Below are 20,132 nucleotides of genomic sequence, written 5' to 3'. Positions count from 1 at the left end.
CCTATTCCCCCCTTTAGGACTTCATCAAGGATCTTAGAACAGTAATTATGCTTGATTCTGCAGTACCAACCCTAATATCCACCCCCAAGGTAACTTGTCCATTACACACAAAAAGTTTTAGCATAAATCACACAACTTGATGGATCCAACCGCAGTTTCGAAAGCAGAGAAACATCTGCACAAGATTGTTGAGTATTAACCCATAATGGGTCGATCAAAAAACTAAATCATGCCAAATCTTCTGTCGAATAAATTCTCTCTTGCCCCCTTCTTATCAGAAAATTTTCCACTAGAAACCAAAACAACCATTACAAGAGCCCGGCCCTACCTATGCGTACGTTATAATGCTAGGAAAAGAAGGATTGAGATCTCAACAGTAACTCTGGATGGCCCATTGCCTTATCCCATTAAACAACTACTACTTTGGGCACAAGACACAGCTCACTCAGGAGTTGGAATTCAACTCTTGCAACGTACCCAGATAACACCATAATGTTATTTTCAAAATCGCAGTAGGTAACGTATAACTTGGCATCTCCTCTAAAAGCAGCTCAGACCAGTTCTCTCCCAGATACAAAATAATTAAAAAAAAAAAAAAAAAAAAAAAAGGGAAACAAGAAAGAGACTGAATGCAAGAAGGGCCTCATCCTTGAAAAAAATATATATACCACCAAGATATGAAAAAACAGCCAGAACACTATTAATGAAAAAAGAGAATAGCTGAAAAATACCATAAAAAGGATGGAACAAAATCTCATAAGTCAAACCTCTTTGATAACAACTATTCATCCCCATTTGGACGAGGAGGTGGTGAAATTGTAAAAACTCAAGGAAATTGTAAGTTTGGTTTGTGACACCATCTAATATTTATTTTACAATTCAAAGCCATGGAAAGAGAAATTAGAAGTCATAACCATCAACAGTGTGTGTCCAAAAAGAGAACTAAACTAAGTTCCTCAAACCTACCTGAAAACTCCACACCATAAATGAGCCGAGTACACTCATGGCTTAAGAGCCAAAGCTAGTCCAACCTTGGCACTCTTCTCAATGGCCCTCGTGTCTAGCTCTCCAGAAATGGTGAAAAGCGACTTAGGGCGCCACTCATGCTGAATAAGAGCACTAGCCTTGCCAAAATTGTTCACCCGCGCCTTCACTGTGGTCAATGGGTCTAATGCATGCTGGGTACCAACAGTGATGGTATTCTCATTGGTTGAAAAGCTATGGGTAACCTCACCACCAACAGCTGTGTTGGTTAGGAGGTTCACTGAATGATAATAGGAGGCACTCAGGGAATCACCTTTGTCATTCCTGTATAATCAATATATGTTCATCATCTAATGCAACCACAGGAACCATCCTCTCCCAATGCCCACAAAAAAATATACGATAACAAAAAAAAATTGATAAGTACTATGATAACAAAAAATTAAAAAATTATAAACATGTCAGATCTACCCTGAAAAAGAGTTTCATTCATGCTGATATAATGATAGTGACGAATATGTTGAGCACAAGAAGTATATGCAAACATATATTACACAAGTTAAAAAGGGGGGAAGTTCAAATTCTTCTTTTTTCACACTACTTAAAGAATTACTGCTGATAATAATGCCTTTTTCATAAGTAAAGGTGCTAATAATAATGATGATGATCACGATAGTGATGATGAAAATGTTGAGCACAAGATGCATGTAAACATCTATAACACAAGTTAAATCAGGAAAAAAAGTCATACGTTTCTTTTTTTTTCACACACCATTCAAAGAATTACTCACAAGGTCAACGAAGCAATTAAGTCTGCATTGGAGAAGCTCAATCCAGCATTGCATTTTGTGAAATTCCCAGTCTTGCTGTCAAATGAGAGATCCGTGCCCAGTGCAACAAGATTAGTTCCTATAACACTAGAGAAGTTAACAATAGGATTTGCAGTCAACCCAACACTGGTGCTTATCCCTGCATAGTCATGCAAGTACTGGAGTTCCACCTGTTCCGCAATAAAAAAATGATTCAAACAACAAGTTTAATGCCTGTGTCCATGATGATAAAGTATCTCAGACGAAAATTTAACATTTGAGAAGTCAGCAGCAGTTAAATACAAATTCCTTTTTTGGTTGGTAGATACTAGATAAGATCTCATCATACAAAAACTGGATATTACATTGCTCACCTTGCCAGACCTTTGATCAGGAACTCTGAAGCTAAGGATTGTCTTGAGACCAGGAGCAGGCTCATCAATTGTTATGGTCGTAAGAAGCTGATCATAATATAAGCTTTTAGCGACAAAATAAACACATTGAAGAAGGTAAATAAATTTCTTTTGAACATGGGGTTTTTAATTCAATCATTAAAAACCTTGCAATCATATAGGTTATTCACCTAGGTAAAACAAAATACTTTGGTTATTAAACTGATCAATTGCAATGATGATTTTAACCACAATAACTGCAAACTCTACAGCATGCTAAGAACAAGTGTAGTGGGAGGATTGCTTGGCCATTTTTCATTTCTCCAAAGCCATAGATGGAAGTTAGACTTTAAACCTATCTATGCAGGGCATGGTCAACATAAAAACCAGTTGCTCTTATCCAACTGCATGTTCTTTTGAATGAGCTATCACCAGCAATATATACTACAGATACATGGGGAGGACTAATATGTGACTTTCAAAAACTAAGGTCAAATGGTACAGATTCAGCATTAGCTTTCTGATGTCAATACGGGTCCAGCCACAAGGCAGGGGAAATCCCAACATGAATATGGGAGATAATAAAGAAAATACACCGAATAAGAAGCTTGAGCTTACATTGGAGTTTGTATCCACTTTGATGTCAGTTGTGATGTTTTTGTTCTTCAATTGAGTGTTGACATCAGCCAAAAAAAGATCTCCTTTCTTTGTTCCTGATGAGGTGATAGCCTGAAGTAGAAAATACAGGTCAGCATCAACACGTCATAAGGTATTATTATTTTTATTATTGAGATAAATAGCTTAAAAATAGATGACAAATTATCATCATTGACCAGGTTGGGAGGATCAAGCTCATATAACCGAGTTTCATACCCATTAATGTGGGAATAAGAAACAGCTCTGAATCTCTTTTTCTCTTTTGATAAGTAAGAATAAGAGTTTATCGAATCAAGTAGGCAAAGCCTAAGTACACAAGAAGTATACAAAAGCAAACACCTAATTACAAGTTAGGGACTAGAAAATGATACAAGCTGTTTGCTCAGAATCTCGTATCAACCATAAACATATCTCTGTTCCCGTGATTGAAATAAACAAATATAGAGATAACAATTTATTAGAGAGAAAAAATACAAATGTTGATCATAGTTCAGAAGCATGCAAAAAGTTAATGTATGTTTATATAAATTTCTCCCAAAAACCCACTTTAAAAAAATAGCTGTAAAGAAAATCTCAATATGCCGCTATAAATTCATTTCCAGCACAATATAAAGCCTATATCTTCGTCCCGAGCCTTCTAGTAATCGTAGTAAGTATATAATGACATGCCAAATCGTACATTCAACAATATGAAGTTGTATAACCCAACTTCTTAATTACAGATCTTCTGAAAGCAAATAACGACTTACAACTCCGGTGGGCGAATAGGTAGTGATGGTGAATTTGTGGTCGCTCTGGTAATCCTTGTAGAGAAGATCTGAAACCCAAAAATAAAAAAATAAACACCAAAATAAACAACAAAGCCTTAACAAAAAGCTTAATATATGCAGAGAAATAACCTCTGGCTTTCTTGCCGATATCAGAGTAAAGGCCAGGACCCTTGCCCATCGTTGTGCGAAAAATGGAGATCCGAGACTCGACGAAGGGTAAGGAGGATATAGAAGGGATGGCTCTCGCACTCTGAACGGTGGTTGTTTGGGGACTGATATATACAGAGTGAGAAACCCTATTTTCAGCTTAGATTTCATTTTCATGAGAGGCTTAACAGGGGCCGTTGGATCTGGGTAAAATGCTCTTTGGATGTCTTAACCACCGATTTTTACGATTTTTTCTGATTTCGAGGCTTCACTGAGGTAATGACGCGAGTGTCAAGGGGAAATTGTTTAAAGATAATTAAGCTGTCGTTTGTATTCGAAAATAAGTTAAAATAAATTATAAATAATAATGAAATAGATTACGAATAATAGTAAAATTTATAAGTCAAAATTAATGAATAATAATAAATAATAATGAGATAAATTGAGATGAGTTGAAATAATTTACGAATACAAATCAAACCTAAAACATAATTCAACGATTTTCTTTTCTTTTTATAAAAAGAAAAAAAAATCAGGAAAATTCGTGAATTATATAAAATTTCTGTGGATTAATTTTTTCATGTAATAAGGAGCTAGACAGCTTCAAAGCGAGATATCAGCCGAAGGAAGCGAGAATGCAAGAAATTTGTTGACACTTGGCATTCAATAAGATGAAAGTGACATAACAAGTGTCGAACCAATAGAAGTTTGGACAGCATTGATGACCTGTGTTACCGACCAGGGCCTTATTAGATAACGATTTCTTCCTCCTTTTTTTTTTTTTTTTTTTTTGTTTTGTCGTGTGGGCAATTGTCTTTGGCAATTTTTTAAGAATTCCAGGTCGGTGTATATGCTGCAGCTGATCTGGAGCTAATTCATGTGTGAAGGTGCATTTTTGAGGTAACAAAATATATATTTCAAATGCTAATATTCAAAACAACTACATTTTGTTTGTTCAAGGGAGAAACTCAATCGCATCAGATGTCAAAAGAAACTTGAGAAAATTGGCCAACATGGGTGCAGTCCACATCTCCTCTAAATTTTCCTGGTTTAGAACTATGCCGCAGAGATTCTATCGCATCGTTCAAATAGCATTTTTCACAATGCTAGCAGGAAGTAGTAGCCTAAAGCTATTGGCATGGAAATGAGTATGCCAAAAATTACCCTGTAACAAGAACAAGAAGATATCTCAGATTCTAATTAAGCTAAACCATGATTTGCAGCAGAACTCAGAACTGAAATTTGAGATGCACTGAAGCATTTGTCATTACCCGGTGCTTAATATGTCAGGATTTATGTCATACTCTTTTGCAAAAACAAATGGAACAATTCCTTGAGGAAGTGCCGCCTGCAGCACAGACAGATTATATAACCTTCTTGGCTGATTGTACTCAAAGAGTAAACAAATTATATTGTGGCTTATAGGGCACTTGAGCCCGTAAAGACTGGGGCCATGGTGTACCATAAAAGGTCGTCGAGAAAAAAAAAAAAAAGAAAAAAAACAAATTAAGCACCTGCACAATAGCCTCTCTAAAGACTTTGCCCCTTAGTCCAACGGCAGTTGAAGACACAGCCATTAAGGCAGGCCCCATTAAGAACTTCATTCCCATGGCTACCACTGCCATTCGTGTTCCACATGCTATTATGCTAACACGTGACGCCATGAAAAGACCTGTGAAGTGATCCATTTGAATAAGTTAAACGATTCTATGGTACAGAATTCGTATATGTTTACTCATACCTAAGCTGAACATTGCCATTCCAAGTCCCCCATTTGAAATTATGATTATTGATTGTTTGAGAATTTCTGGCATTGTGATTCCCCACCTGCAAAATTCTCAACCAAATTGCTCATTCTGAGATCAATGATATTGTCAACAATCTGTTTCGAGTGGAATCTATGATGTGAATTATGTTTTTTGTTAGGCCCTGCAGGCTTACTTGTAATGTATGCTTGCCCAAATTAGACCAATTGAAGTTGCATGTGTATTGGGGTTTCTTATAAAGTTCTTCCCCACTGTCAACAGAATGAGCATGGTTTTGGTTTTGGTTTTGGTTTTCCTTGCAGCCCTGATTCTTGCTTCCTCCTCTTTCACTTCCTCTTCTTCTTTTGTTTGTGCTTGCTGGGGGATTTCTGTCTCTACTTTAATAGCAGCAACCCACTTTTTACTAATGTGAATATATATCAGCAAAAGTGAAAACCAAGATGTGTAACATATGCATCATTGTGTTATGTATTAAATTTCAGTCGTATTCTGTACAAGATAAACCTGATGCATGGACAATATCATGACAACGACTAACTTAGAGGCTACTTTATTGTGGTACCATGACATACATTTGTTGATGTTATAAGAGTACTTGACATGAAACCCTTCTAGAAGATTTAACTGGTCACATGCAATTGAAGTGGAGAGTTGTACTGGAGAGAGGAATTAGAAAAACCTTGAATTCAAAGCGGGCCAATGTGATTTATCTTAGGTTTCTATATAGTTGACTAGGCAGCATGGTTTAGCTATTATGTTTAGGAAGTTCAAAATTGGAATTCAGGAAAGAGGGTTTCATGCTGTCAAAGCTATTATATGCCCCTATGTAAGTGAGGCTTTGAATCGCTATCCTTTGCATATGCAAACTCTGAATTCTTACCTTGGGCTTCTAATGCTGGTGTTACAGGGGCTGCTCCCTTCGTGGCACTGAGCTCAAATAAAAACAACAATAGATTGTACCAGATTAGGCTTTGTAAGACAATTATCTGGGAAAGGAGCACAGCTGCTTCATCCCCATACATGGCTGTCAACAGTGGAAGTCCTAGGATCAAAGTGTTGGGAAGTGTTGACAAAGAGATACCAGTAATGATCCAATTCAAGTCTCCTCGGGAGCTGACTTTAGTAACTGCTATCAATACCAGAAAGGCAAGTAGTTTCTGCAGTAAGTCTGCGAGTATGAGTTTGAGGTTCATTTTGTAGGGGTTGTTGGTAGAGATCACTTGGAACGATAACAGTGGAATCGAGTATTTTGCCACAAACTTGTTTATGCCTGCACATTGATCTGGCGTGAAAAGCTTCCACCATTTCACTGAGATGTAGGCTATTATCATTACAACATATAATGGGACTGTGGCTTCCACAACATGATAAACATCGGCTGGAGAAATCATGATACTTGGTGATTGTAGGATTGAAAAATAAAACAAAAGAAATCCGTTGGAAATGATTTCTGGGTGATATAGGATGTTTTATGTGCTCTTGGATGCTTTGTTAAACCATGAAAAGTTAAGGTGAGAATTCCTGTTTTTGCAGAAGCTTCCTCAAAAGTTCTCTTATTTGCCAGAAAGCCCATAAGTTGTCAATGTTTGTGCCAGGATGCGAGCATAGTTATTGCCTTTTTATATAGGTTACTTTAAATTATTGCCTTTGCCTTTGCCGGTTCTGATTGTTATGGACACAGCTAAGAATATAAATATCAGGGCTTATTTGTAATTATGAATTAAAGGTTGATTCCATATTCATATGCTCTTGTTCTTTAGGTTCAGTGGTGGTCCTTTAGGCACAAGAGAAATCTATAGGCTGAGATCTTGCCCGTTAGGCTTTAGATTTTCCCATACATTTAAGCATTTCTTGTTTAAGCTTCCCTTGTTTTGACCATGCATAGATGGTGCGGTACATCCACGAGATAAGAAAAAGACCATGCATGGTGCATACCTCTGTCCTTTCACTAATATTCTTTTAGGATAATATAGCAAAATTCTGATAATCTGTGTCTTTCAGTCTGCGTACATGTTGCATATATGTTTGCTAAAAGATCTGCACTAAATATTTGCTTGGACCATGTTGTCTGACAACAGTTCCTTTTTCTTTTATGAATAATACAAGTACCAATGAACAATACACCCTTCCTTGATTATATTGGGAAGTTTATACTGGCATGCGTATTTTTTTCTTTTTTGAGGTCTGAAATAACAGGGAGGAATAAAGAGTGAATTGCAAGAGAAGTAATCAGAGAACTGATTTATAACTGTGGTAAATAGGAAGAGTTTTTGCAGCATTTGGTCAAAAGTGTGAATTGCAAGGGAATTTGCTTTGCTTTCGGAATGTGAAATTTTACCCAAAAATGAATCTCGTGCTTTATTTTCTTCAAGCCATCTTCTTTGAGACCAGAAATCCAATCTAACTGATATATTCAATGTCAATCATCGGAAAATAAAACACAATGTCCGTGACTGTTTTACCAAGGATAGGATGACTATTCCTCTAAAAAAAAAATGTAGTGCTTTCCTTTCTTCTACGCAAAAGCAACTTGTAGAATTAAGACCTCGTTCACTTTCACAAAATTTCTAATCTCATCTCACCTAATCATTACAATTTTTCCAAATTTCTACACAATATATAATAAACAATTCAACTTTTTCAAATCTTAAAATAAAAATAATATTAAAAATATATATTCTAACAATATTTTATTCAACTTTTAATATTTATCTCAACTCATCTCATCTCATGTGCGAAAACAATCGAGGCCTTTGTTCTCCAGGCACTCAACTGGAAGTGGAGTTCAATACTCCATTTAGCCAATCAAGGAAACAAGGGAGAAACTTCTGACAATATATTGGGCATAGATACATGGTCAGGGACGCAAAAAAGTATACAGTACTAATCTTATAAATGAGCCGATTGATACAACAGTCGGACAAAAATTGCGATTAGAATTCACTATCTAATCTATGCGCTATCAGACTGATTCCCAGAATCTATATCCACCAATTGCGGGTTCTTGTAGCCACTGATTTCCACCTGGTATCGCTTTTTGTCTTGAAGAGCCTTTGCTTCATATGGTTCTTTCTCCTCCGCTGCACATATAAATGCAAAATTATTTTGAAGCGAGTAGTACACACCAAATAATACAAGCTGTAATTGGCAAATCATATAGAGATAATGAGGGGCAAGACACAATTGAATTAGTTAAATCATACATACCAGTCATCTTTTTCCACTTATCTCCAAGTACTCTCCCCACCTCCGTAAACTGAATTCCAGGATTGCTTTTCCTTACATTCTGTGGTCAGAATGATCAAGGTTAGCAATCTAACCAAGTGCCATGCACGACAATAACTACAAGTAGAAAATATATTAAGGACACTTGTAGACTGCTTTTTTTTTTTTTTTTTTTTTTATCGGTATGTAGACTGCCTTATTAGAAAGAGAGAAAAAACACTCTAAATTTCTCTATTTTCTCATATTATGATCATATAGATTCCCAGGTTAGCTATGTATAACTGGTTGGTTTTGGGTAACAAGAAATATCAATGAATGTCCTGCATGGAGGCATATTTGTTCTAATATTAAAAATGCAAATTCAAAAACTGCCTCACTGGGAATATCTTCTCGCCAAGCCTGCACAACTGAACTGTGCACACCAACTAATTATATTATTCCTTGAACTTGCTTAATGCTATCAAAACCAACTCACCTCTCTTTCCATTTGTGAGAAGAACATGAAACCTGTCATTGCCCTCTTTGGTGCATTCGGATCCTTTTTCTTTTTCTGTTTCTTCTTTTTAGAACCATCTTCATCTCCATCTCTAGATTTTTTCTTAGAAGTTGCTTTGGAAGATGAAGTCTCTTTTCTGATTTCCTTTTTTGCAGGCTTCTGAAATTTGGCACTCATTTGATGTGAGTAAACAAAGAAAGAAAAGAAAATACTTACCAACGAAAGAGTAACCAAAGAAAACCTAATGATAATCCCCGTAAAACACTTGCAAATAAAATATAGTTTTTTTGATAAGTAGTTGCAAATAAAATATAAATACAAATGGTTTACCTCTTTCTCATCTCCACTGTCACTAGCATCAGATTCCTCCCCTCCAGAATCATCAGTTGGAGAACCTCCATCATCTTTGTCAACAACAAAATCTTCATCCTACAAGAAGTCACCATGTTTGAACACACTTATGAAAAAGTGGACCAAGGGACGTGCACAAGCAAATTGGAGCTTTGTCCTCTTTCATGAAAAAAAAAAAAGCATACCAAAATACAAGAGGACAAGCAAGAGGTAGGAACACAAGCAGACAAGCCCAACAAGATGCAAGAGCACAGAAACAGGAGATAAGAACGCAAGAAGAAACACACAAACACAACATATAGCCTCAATAATGGATCCACGAATACTCAAACAAGTATGAGCAAAAGCTGATGGATGCACAAAGACAACGGCACAGATATCCCAGAGACATACCGGACAAGTAGAGCACATGTGGACACAGGTGCACAGAGAGAGAGAGAGAGAGGAGGGGGGTGGAAAAGAAAGACAGGATATCTATATAACTAAAAAAAGGCTTCATTATGGGGAAAATATATGCCAGAAAAAGTCTCAGCCCTCTTAAATTAAAAAAAAAATAGAAAATAGAAAAACCGAAGATCTACCTCTTCATCACTCTCATCTCCACCAGCTTGATTCTTAATTCGCTCAAGATGTGGGTCAACAGCATCATCTTCTTCATCCTGAAGAACACGTGCCATGCCATCGGTGGTTCGAATATCTCCCAGGTTCATAATTTTCAATCCCTTCCCACTGTATGAATAACTAAAAGGTGAAAATTTGAAGATGCCATTATGATTTTATCCATGAAATGAGACAAGACAATTAAAAAAGACCTGATGAAATCAAAAAGATTATGGTATTCATTCCTCTGGATGTTCCGAAATAGATGCTCTTGCTCAGTTCTCAGCCTTATAAGAAGATCGAAGTAATGCATATTTGAGCCGCCAGCAGTATGCCTCTCAAATTCAACATACTCAATCTATCATTAGAAATACGAAAAGGTCAATCCCCAAGTGATGCACATCACAAGATCAGATCAATTATAACAAATAATAAGTTAAAAGATCATACCTCTTCATGAAGAATGAGTGTAGGAGGTTTGGGAAGAAAGAAGAAACTCTTTTCAAGGGGATACAAGACTCCATCTTCAGCCTTCAATGATGACTTCACTGCATAACCATCTTGACAGCTACGGAATTTTCCTGGTTTAGTAACTTTGGCACCAGACAAGCCACGCAATACTGTGGTGAACACTTCATGAATAAGTCCCTGTTTGTTTAAATTAAACCATCAGAGAAGCTCATGTGAATTCAACAACCCCAGGTCCCAAAAAATCATTTGCACCACTTTTATGCTTCCTTGTTTCTAGTTTTCATGATTTCTTGCACTTTTTCCTTATGTTGTTTTAGGTGCATCTCCTGCATAATCCATGTGAACTTAGGTTGCACCCTTATAGCTTTTCTTTAAAAGGATTGTTGACTTTCTGATGAAAAAAATGCTAAATATACAACTACACTTTGTCTGGGCCAAATACAAAACATTACAAAAAGAAAAGAAAAAGAAAAACCTAAAGAGCTGATAATAAGAAAAGATAAAAAAAGGAAAAAAAAAATAGCCATAGATTACCTTATATGATGGTTCTAACTTGTCTTTGTATTTGGTGTTCAAAAGATCTTCACTTATTGACAGGGTGCTATCAACTACATAGTCAGTTTCAAACTGTGCAAAGATGAAGACAAGCAAATAAGTGCATGAGAGCACAACAATAATAACAAACCAATAGTGATGCAATGAACCGTCAAAATACCTGCAACACAATATGTGGGTACAAAGTTTGCCCTTTACGGATTGGTGGATCAAGAGTAACAACAACGAAGGTATGTGGCTGGTTAAACTGCATTAACACAGAACATGGCATATACATTTTAATGGATGACATTAATGATAAGAGAAAGCAATCAATTGGCCGAATGCATTAATAAAAAGCAGGATATGAATTCAGTACTCACTCTATAACACCTTTTTAAGTCTTTGCAAAAAGGAAAAATAATGTAAATTGAACATTCACATAAATAGTATTTCCACAAAATAAACCTTAGGAAGTAAAAACAGACGAACAACACTGCTGTATTGAATCTTGAAATCATTAGCCTGTCCTTGAAGCCGTAAGAACGAAAGATGAAGTTCAACATTGTAACGACCCCTGAAAATTAGCCATATATGAGGCAAGGCAATGATATTGAAAGGCGAACCAAATTAACACGTATACAGGAGCATATGGATACTGCATGGCCATCCATGCATGTGTCAAAACACCTACCTTGGCGTGAGGATTGCAATGCCCTCAAAGGTAACCACAGCTTCTTCGCCTCCAGCACCAACATCAGCCATTGACATGATTTTGTCACGGAAAACCTAAAACATAGTTGATGGACAAAACCTCACTTAACAATCCTAAGTAAACCACACAATTTTACTGCAGAAAAGAAGAAACACACCTGAGCAGGAGGATGATTCTCATCACCAACAAATTGGGTGTTAGAATTAGGTATATGAAAACTTATCTCCATCAATGAATCTTTCTGTCACAACAACATAGAATTGCTCAGAAACAAATGAATTAATCTGAAATCTAAAGCACTTGATGCTATCTAGAATAACCTTTTGCTACAAAAATCTTTTTTCTTCTTTTTTTGAAGTGAAGCCTAAGTTTGAATGGGTAGCAATGTGTTCGTGAGCATCCAATTGGTGAGAATGCTGAACTCATGCAATAAATAAAAGCATCAAATATACCCCACAAACCTCATTAGCTCCAGTTGTATCATCCACATGGAACTCTAAGAGTACATCATTTTTCCCTTGAAGCTGAGTTTGTGAGACATCTGCGAGAGATACCTCAAATGCTTGCTTTGAACCTACCAAAAATGTCAGCATATTATCTGCAAATAGCAGCAGAGAAGACGAAAAATTATCAAGGCAGACTAGTAGCATAATAACATAAGAAATCATATATAGAAGATAATCAACATGCTTTTAATTAATCAGATAACTGCTTTTAATTGTCAATATACAAATTAAGAAAAATTACAAGCAATCATTGGAAAGCTTCAAATCAGTGAGAGACAATCAACTTGAATGGAAAAGAATGTAACTGACCATTTAAATCAACTTCTCCCCAGTTAAGACCACTGACAGAAAGTTGCTTCTCTTCCGGTGTTATACCACAATTTTTTTGAAAGAAATTGGTCAAACTAGTGACATCCTACAGACAAAGAATAAAATAGAAACAAAAGGATTAGCTAGTTCTGAGCATTGCTATGCATGATTTAGAGAATTTTTGTTTAAAACGGCCATAAAAATGCAGCAAATGCACTGAACAGGCAACTAACTGGCCAGCTTGTTTTTTTTAATCGGTAAAAAAAAGTAAAAAAATGGATAGAGAATATATTGATGCTGGTTCAACTTTGTACATGTGAGAGAGAGGGAGAGAGAAGGTAGTAACCTGGTCTCGGAACCCAGTGAACTTATAGTATAACCCATCTTTGATCCGAACACCTAGTTGATTTGTCCTAGGGACCTTCATCCATGTCACCCCCATGATGTCGGCTTTATCAACTTCGATTGCCTTACCACCTCCTTGTTTCTTCCATAAAATCCCTCCTGAATATACCTTAAGCTGCCCCAGATTCTGCATTCAATATATGACAAGATGGGACCATATTTAGGTTGGCATCTGGTTTTGACAAAGTGTAAACTATTTGGGCTGAAAATTTGAGTTTTACCGCATGCAATCAACTGAAGCTTTCACGAGATGTATCAGAAGGAGGACATAATCAGTATCTATACAAGCTTCTTAAAGATATATTCCCCACCTCTATATGACAAGTATGCCAAAAAGACGACAACATTTATCTTCCTACGATTAATGTCTCTTAAAACACAGCATTTAAAATATTTTAAACTTTTCCTACCAGTACTCGCCACTCGAACTTATTAAACTCAGAAAGACATACTCAATTACTAAAATGTTTGTGAGATGTGATTGCCAAGGGTTTCAGATAAGGCAAAACGGGCCGGTCACAAGATTTTAAGATTTTATTCCTATCCTCATGCTACAAAGCAATCAAAAAGTTTAAAACCAAGATTTTTTTATATAAAATTGTACAATGAGAAGGTACACAACGAAGTAGGAGTAGGTTTCTAAGTGGAACACGCAGAGAAGGTACAATTATAAGATTCGAAAGTTTATTGTTTGTCCTTCAACCAAACAGCTTATAGAGAGAAGGTTCCAGCAATGTGATTGTGAAACTACGGTTTCTAAGAAAAGGAATCCGAAGTCACAATCACCATTATCCCACGACCACGCAGCAAACAATACAGACCAAGATCAAATTTCTCGAAACCAAACCCAAAACCAAGATCACAATCACCATTGGTCAAAAACACCTAACAGCAGCCTCCAGAGTCAAAAAATCCCAAATAATCATCTCGATTCCTCCCACTATCCCCGTAAATAAAGCACCAAACCATAGACGGTTGATTCATGATGATAAGGAGTTGGGTGTCGAAATAAAACCAGGGTTCCACAATAGGATTGAGAAAGGGCAATAAACCAAAGGCGGCAAAACCCCAGATTAAGCTCAAATATACCGGTCCAAATGAATCGCAGTGAGCCACAGAGAGAGAGAGAGAGAGCGAGAGAGAGAGAGAGAGAGAGAGAGGAATAGGATATCACTCACAGTGCCTCCACGACCTCCGAGAGAAACATTGTTGAAAAGGTGGCCGTCGGTCATGGCAGAGAATCGAAAGAGAATCGAGTTGTGGAGATGCAGAAAGAGTTCGGCGTCCGAGAAAGAGTCTTGGAAAAGGGGAGAGGAAGAATGGGCCGTTTATAATTTTCTCACTTTACCTAGTGGCGCGAATCGGATGATGGAAGTTACGAACGTGTCTACTTGTGCTGTAAATTTTAGGATAAATCGAAGACCGTCATCCTCATCCTGCATTATTTCGTATTAAGGTTGAAATAATTCTATTTGAAAATCATATAATTTAATTCAAAAGATAAATTTTAAAACTTAAATCTTATCAATCTTAGTACCTATTAAGAGGTAGTTTGATTCTTATTGAAAAAACGTCTCCACAAATTGTTCGCTCAAGCGGCAGAGAACTCCATATAATGAGTTCACTCAACACCCACTCAACAGTCAGCTCGAGTGGAATGTCAACCAGAGAGTTCGCTCGACATCCGCTTGACAGTCAGCTCAATCGGGATGTCAATCTAAGAGTTCGCTCGACACTTGCTCGACAATGATACTCGCTCGATAATCAACTCGAGTAAGCGTCGGCCTTAATATTCGCTCAAGCAAATGTTCATTTTAAGAGCTCCAGGCCGTTTCAGTATAAATACGAAATGTTTTCATCGTATTTGACACTTTTGACATTTGGGAGCAGCCGTATCAAGTAGAGAGAGAGAGAGAAAAAAAAAAGTCCTTTTGTGAGAATTCCAAGAGTCTACTACGTATATTAGAGCTTTGGGATTGAGGATTTTGTAATTGATCTCTTGTACTCCACATTTATCGATAGTGAATTCATTGATACCAACCTTGCTAGTGAGCGTATGCTTACATTGAGCCGAACCACTTAAATCTTGGTGTTCTGTGTGTGATTGTTATTTTTTTTTTTTTTTTTTGCTTCCGCTATTTCACTTTAACTTAGCCTTTGGTATTGGATGGGAATGTGCTTGATAATTCTCCTGCACTATCAGAGAAGAAGAAGAAAAAGAAAAAGCGCATAATGTTATTTTGTTGTCGTTATCAGATGGAGTTTTGAGGGAAGTTGCTAATGAGGAGACCGTTGCTAGTTTTTAGACTAAACTTGAGAGCCTGTATATAAATAAATCTCTCACAAGCCGTTTGTATCTGAAGCAACTGTTATACACTCTCAAAATGAAAGAAGGTGCTCCTATCTCTGAACACTTAGATGAATTTAATATGATTATTATGGATATGAGGAATATTGACATTAAGCTTGAAGAAGAAGATCAAGCCTTAATTATTTTGTGCTCGTTGATTATGTCGTTTGATAACTTTATGAATTCAATGTTGTATGGTAAAGATATTATTTCTTTGGCAGATGTGAAATCTACTTTAAATTCTAAGGAAATGAAAACTAAATTGAATTTGAAGGGAATGAATAATCAACTCAGTAGTTTGTTTGTTAAGAGTTCCTCTAGCAGGAGTAGATCCAGTGAGATGGGTTCAGAGAATAACACGGGCAAATACAGGAACAGTTCACGGTCAATGTTTAACAAGAAAAATGTTAAATGTCATTATTGTCATAAGTTTGGTCATTACAAGAATGAGGGTCCCAAACTGAAAAACAAAAAGGAAGACACTAGTTCCTCTAATGTCATTAGCGTTGCTAATGAAAAGTTTAACGATTCAGATATTGTATTAGCAATCAGTGGCTCTAATAGTCATTTTGGTGACAAGTGGGTCATGGACTCAATTTGTACTTTTCATATGTGTCCCAAGAGGGACTGGTTCACTACCTATGAGCCAGTCAACGGTGGTTCCGTTTCGATGGGGAATGATATGGCTTGTAAAATTTCTGGAGTTAGTTCAATTAGAATTAAGATATTTGATGAGACTTTCGGGACATTATCTAACGTCCGACATATCCTAGATTTGAAGAAAAATCTTATTTCTTTGAGCACTCTTAATTCTTTGAGTTTTTGGTGCACCGGTAAAGGTGGAGCTATTAGAGTCAGTAAGGGCTCCATGATTGTAATGAAAGAAGATAAAAACAGATGATCTTTATTTCCTTCAAGGTAATAGTAAAATGACAATTGCAACTGCAGTGTATGTTTCAGATGATCCAGACTTAGACATTACCCATTTGTGGTACATGCATTTGGGTCATATGAGTGAGAAGGAGATGGCTATCTTGAGTAAGCAGGGTTTGTTGTGTGATCAGAAGACAGGAAAACTTAAATTTTGTGAACATAGTGTGTTTGGAAAACAGTGCAGGGTTCAGTTTATTACAAGGGTTCAGAGAATTAAAAGTATTGTGGACTATATTCATTCCTATCTTTGTGGTTCATCTTTTGTTTCATCGAAAGGTGGAGCTCAGTATTTGTTCACTTTTATTTATGATTACTCAAGAAAGGTTTGAGTCTATTTTCTGAAACAAAAGAGCGATGCATTTGGTAACTTTAAACAGTGGAAGACTTTGATTGAAAATCAGACAGGCAAGAAGGTAAAGCGACTTCGAACTAACAATGGTATAGAATATTACGGAGGTGAGTTTGATGAATTCTGCAAAGATGAAGGTATTGTCAGGCACCACATAGTTAGATACATTCCACAACAAAATTGAGTAGAATGCCGGCTGGTCTAAAGATTTTTAGGCTGAAGCAGTCAACACAACTTGCTATTTGATTAACTGCTCTCTAGCCACAACTATTGGTTTGAAAACTCCAAATGAGGTACGGTCTGGTACTCTTGCTAATTATTCAAATTTAAAAATTTTTTATTGTCCTGCATATTTTCATGTTAATAAGGGAAAACTTGAGTTAAGGGCAAAGAATGGCATATTCATTGGATATGCTAATGGGGTGAAAGAATTTAGATTGTAATGTACTGATCCTAGATCACCCAAGTTTGTAATTAGCAAAGATGTTGTATTTGATGAACAATCCATACTTAATACGAGAAATGAGTTTACTATGTCTACTAGTGAAATGCAGGGTAATGATAAGAAGGTGGAGTTGTAGGTTGAGACTTCACAAGAGGTGTCAGGCGGTACCCAAGATCATGGTATTGCAAATGAGCATGATTTTGATTCTGATAATGGCGCACAAAGGTGAGCAAGACTACAGTGTATCCACTGGTAGAGAGAGGAGGCAGATCAGGCCATCTTAGAGATATACTCATGCAGACATGACAATGTATGCACTTACTACGGTAGAGAACATTGATGGTTTGGAGCCTTCCAGTTATTTAAAAGCTGTCAAGAGTAAGAAATCTGCACAATGGTGCGTAACGATGACTGAAGAGATTGTGTCTCTTCACAAGAACCAAACCTAGGATTTGGTTAAGTCGCCAAAAAAGGTGAAGGTTGTTGGTTGCAAATGGGTCTTCAAGAGAAAAGAAAGAATCTAGGGTATTGCAGATGCAACATACAAGGCACACTTAGTTGCAAAGGGCTATAGTGAGAGAGAAGGTGTTGACTTTAATGAAGCTTTATCTCCAGTTGTGAAACATAACTCAATCCGAGTGTTGCTTGCAATGGTTGCTTTGTATGACCTAAAGCTACAGTAGCTTGATGTTAAACAGCTTTTCTGCATGGTGAGATTGAGGAAGACTATTTACATGCAGAAGCTAGAGGGGTTCATTGTTAAAGGTAAAGAAGATCATGTGTGCAGATTGAAGAAATCATTGTATGATTTGAAGTAGTGTCCGAGACAATGGTATAAGCGTTTTGATTCTTTTATGATTGATCATGGTTATTTAAGGAGCAACTATGATTGTTGTGTTTATCACAAATAGTTATCTTATGAGTCTTTCATTTATTTGCTACTTTATGTTGATGATATGTTTATTGCTACTAAAGTCATGTCTAATATTAGCTTGTTAAAAACTCAACTCAGTAATGAGTTTGAAATGAAAGATTTTGGTGTTGTAAAGAAGATTTTGGGGATGGAGATCCACAGAGATAGGAAAGTTGGGTGGCGCCCCCAAGCCCCATGTACGGAAACTCGAGAATCGAGACGCCTGGATGATGACAACACAGTCACACATCCCAACGATAGTGTCAATTGTGTGTACATGCAACAATGTACAATAAACAATACAGCGGATAATTTAAGTAAGTCAACTAAGTACCATAATTTTTAATACAAATTTACATAAGTAAAATATTTAAAAAGAGTTATACAATTATCCCAAAATAAACTATAATACAAGTCTAAATACAAAATCGAGTGATCCCATATCACTCATCGGGCGAAGTCGAATCCTCAGGCTCACCCTCAGCATCATCTGTATCGAAATCTGCGTTACCATAAAACAGTACCATAGGTAAGTATAATCCAAACAACCCTCGAGAATAAAAATGCATTAATATAACCAACAATTATGTATGCGTATGATGAAATATGCATTATGTCCAAAATATCATTTTCTCCGAAAATGAATATTTTTTAACGCACGCCAAAAATCCCATTTGACCCAAAACATTTCCATAAAAACATTTCCCGCCATTTCCTGAAAATGACCCAAAATAATAATCCACCATTTTCTCAGAAAATGGTTCACATAAAATCATTTTATCCAACACATATTATTTTCCTAGAAAATAGCCTAATAATCCATTTTAACCGTATGCACCATGATCTCCCCTAAGGATCATCTGCACACACTGGCTCCCATCGTCACACCAAGGGTAACGACCATGCGAATGACTTCGTAACAAGCGATGCCCAGTTACGCCCCCAGTGCGTTCGTGGCCAAGCATCCTCTAACCCCCGCCAGCAGAGGGGCCACAGAGTCGGCACGAGAGCGTTACCATCCCGTCCGATCCCGTTGTCGCCCAGCAACAACCCAGGGGACGTCATTCAGCATATTCCGCTTCCGAGTGACCAGAGGAGTTCCACCGAGATAATGCCCCATCTCGAATTGGGGTCGTGATATACACATATCCAAAAATCATTTCTCACATGAAAACTCAGTTTCAATAAACACATGAACATGAATGTAATTACACGAAAATTCAGTTTTCATTACAAACATGAACATGCGTGCAAATGCAATGAAAAAGACATGACATCAATACCCAACAACCAACAAATGATAACACAATTCAATCACGCAAACAACTCCATCCTCCAATCCATCCGACCCCCTTACTCCTCGGACTCAGTCCGGCACAACCAACCAGATCACGGTAAAATGAGTTAGTGTAAAAATACATTTAAATCACGAAAGTTCTTTAGAAAAATACTTACAGCGCTATAGTATAATTTTCAAAGGATCACGGAAGTACTAGAAGTGGCGGCACAACAACGTAACAGTGCAAAATGCACTATAGTCGTGGGTCTCAAAATGCAAGATTTTGAACGAGGACAAACGAAAACTCAAGATTACTAGGGAAGGGTTTAGGGATATCGGTGAAGCTAATGGTGGTGGTGGTTGGCCGTGGGTGGCCGCGTGAAAGGTGTTTGGAAACCAAAATGCTCAAATCAGAAAAGTGGATGGTGGAGCTTCACCGGTAGCGGATCGGAGTTAAGGATGGATGGTTTAGGTTGCTGGGAGGTCAAGGATGATGTGGTGAAGAGATGGTGGCTGGAGGTGACGCGACGGCGGCGCAATGGCACAAGGAATGCCGCGGCTTGAGGCCACGTGCAGGGGTTAACAATGGCGCGGGAGGAGCTGAAAACACAGGGGGTGGTCGCCGGTCGGTGAGGAAGAGAATGGAAGGGGTGGTGAAACACACGGTGGCAGTGAGTGGAGGACGACGCAACAGACGGGGGAGAGAAGAAAACCGCATGGGAGAGA

At 37.3% G+C, this 20,132-nt stretch overlaps 3 protein-coding genes across 7 annotated transcripts; all 3 read right to left on the bottom strand.

Annotated features, from left to right (window-relative positions):
- Positions 1 to 757: 757 nt before the first annotated feature.
- Positions 758 to 3,910, bottom strand: LOC121252682 (mitochondrial outer membrane protein porin of 34 kDa). Its single transcript, XM_041152433.1, has 6 exons — positions 3,742 to 3,910; positions 3,592 to 3,659; positions 2,804 to 2,914; positions 2,168 to 2,254; positions 1,776 to 1,984; positions 758 to 1,308 (listed from the first exon to the last, which is right to left on the bottom strand). Exons 1-6 carry the CDS (start codon positions 3,788 to 3,790, stop codon positions 1,002 to 1,004), a joined length of 831 nt encoding a protein of 276 aa, XP_041008367.1. The 5' UTR covers positions 3,791 to 3,910; the 3' UTR covers positions 758 to 1,001.
- An 878-nt stretch (positions 3,911 to 4,788) lies between these two features.
- Positions 4,789 to 7,107, bottom strand: LOC121252680 (probable auxin efflux carrier component 8). 3 transcript variants are annotated; one of them, XM_041152432.1, is made up of 6 exons: positions 6,383 to 7,107; positions 5,701 to 5,897; positions 5,501 to 5,586; positions 5,274 to 5,431; positions 5,031 to 5,107; positions 4,789 to 4,924 (listed from the first exon to the last, which is right to left on the bottom strand). In XM_041152432.1, the coding sequence occupies exons 1-6, from the start codon at positions 6,914 to 6,916 to the stop codon at positions 4,858 to 4,860; spliced, it is 1,119 nt and encodes a 372-aa protein (XP_041008366.1). In that variant the 5' UTR covers positions 6,917 to 7,107; the 3' UTR covers positions 4,789 to 4,857. The 3 variants fall into 3 exon arrangements, with proteins under 3 accessions (XP_041008366.1, XP_041008364.1, XP_041008365.1); XM_041152430.1 differs by having other exon boundaries at positions 5,701 to 5,902; positions 6,406 to 7,107; XM_041152431.1 differs by having other exon boundaries at positions 5,701 to 5,899; positions 6,406 to 7,107.
- A 1,093-nt stretch (positions 7,108 to 8,200) lies between these two features.
- LOC121252679 (FACT complex subunit SSRP1-like) lies at positions 8,201 to 14,518 on the bottom strand. Of its 3 annotated transcripts, none has more exons than XM_041152428.1 (16): positions 14,316 to 14,518; positions 13,079 to 13,264; positions 12,733 to 12,838; positions 12,379 to 12,491; positions 12,075 to 12,158; positions 11,897 to 11,991; positions 11,671 to 11,779; positions 11,384 to 11,470; positions 11,203 to 11,295; positions 10,648 to 10,845; positions 10,410 to 10,555; positions 10,179 to 10,326; positions 9,577 to 9,675; positions 9,226 to 9,405; positions 8,733 to 8,811; positions 8,201 to 8,605 (listed from the first exon to the last, which is right to left on the bottom strand). In XM_041152428.1, the coding sequence occupies exons 1-16, from the start codon at positions 14,367 to 14,369 to the stop codon at positions 8,478 to 8,480; spliced, it is 1,905 nt and encodes a 634-aa protein (XP_041008362.1). In that variant the 5' UTR covers positions 14,370 to 14,518; the 3' UTR covers positions 8,201 to 8,477. The 3 variants fall into 3 exon arrangements, with proteins under 3 accessions (XP_041008362.1, XP_041008361.1, XP_041008363.1); XM_041152427.1 differs by having other exon boundaries at positions 12,379 to 12,515; positions 14,316 to 14,517; XM_041152429.1 differs by lacking the exons at positions 12,733 to 12,838; positions 14,316 to 14,518 and having other exon boundaries at positions 12,379 to 12,515; positions 13,079 to 13,217.
- Positions 14,519 to 20,132: the final 5,614 nt, after the last annotated feature.

Source organism: Juglans microcarpa x Juglans regia, chromosome 2S (genome assembly GCF_004785595.1).
Source record: "Juglans microcarpa x Juglans regia isolate MS1-56 chromosome 2S, Jm3101_v1.0, whole genome shotgun sequence".
NCBI classification, from domain to species: domain Eukaryota; kingdom Viridiplantae; phylum Streptophyta; class Magnoliopsida; order Fagales; family Juglandaceae; genus Juglans; species Juglans microcarpa x Juglans regia.
The sequence above is the reverse complement of the archived record's forward strand: the minus strand, read 5'-3'. Positions and strand labels throughout refer to the sequence as shown.

Coding starts and splice junctions, on each gene's coding strand:
- LOC121252682 (XM_041152433.1), bottom strand. CDS start 3,790: ATGGGCAAGGGTCCTGGCCTTTACTCTGATATCGGCAAGAAAGCCAGA. Junction 2,255..2,803: donor AAGTGGATACAAACTCCAAT/GTAAGCTCAAGC, acceptor TATTATGATCAG/CTTCTTACGACCATAACAAT. Junction 1,985..2,167: donor CTGATCAAAGGTCTGGCAAG/GTGAGCAATGTA, acceptor ATTGCGGAACAG/GTGGAACTCCAGTACTTGCA.
- LOC121252680 (XM_041152432.1), bottom strand. CDS start 6,916: ATGATTTCTCCAGCCGATGTTTATCATGTTGTGGAAGCCACAGTCCCA. Junction 5,108..5,273: donor TTAGAGAGGCTATTGTGCAG/GTGCTTAATTTG, acceptor TCTGTGCTGCAG/GCGGCACTTCCTCAAGGAAT. Junction 4,925..5,030: donor CCTGACATATTAAGCACCGG/GTAATGACAAAT, acceptor TTCTTGTTACAG/GGTAATTTTTGGCATACTCA.
- LOC121252679 (XM_041152427.1), bottom strand. CDS start 14,369: ATGACCGACGGCCACCTTTTCAACAATGTTTCTCTCGGAGGTCGTGGA. Junction 11,992..12,074: donor AGAATCATCCTCCTGCTCAG/GTGTGTTTCTTC, acceptor ACTATGTTTTAG/GTTTTCCGTGACAAAATCAT. Junction 10,327..10,409: donor AATCTTTTTGATTTCATCAG/GTCTTTTTTAAT, acceptor TTATTCATACAG/TGGGAAGGGATTGAAAATTA.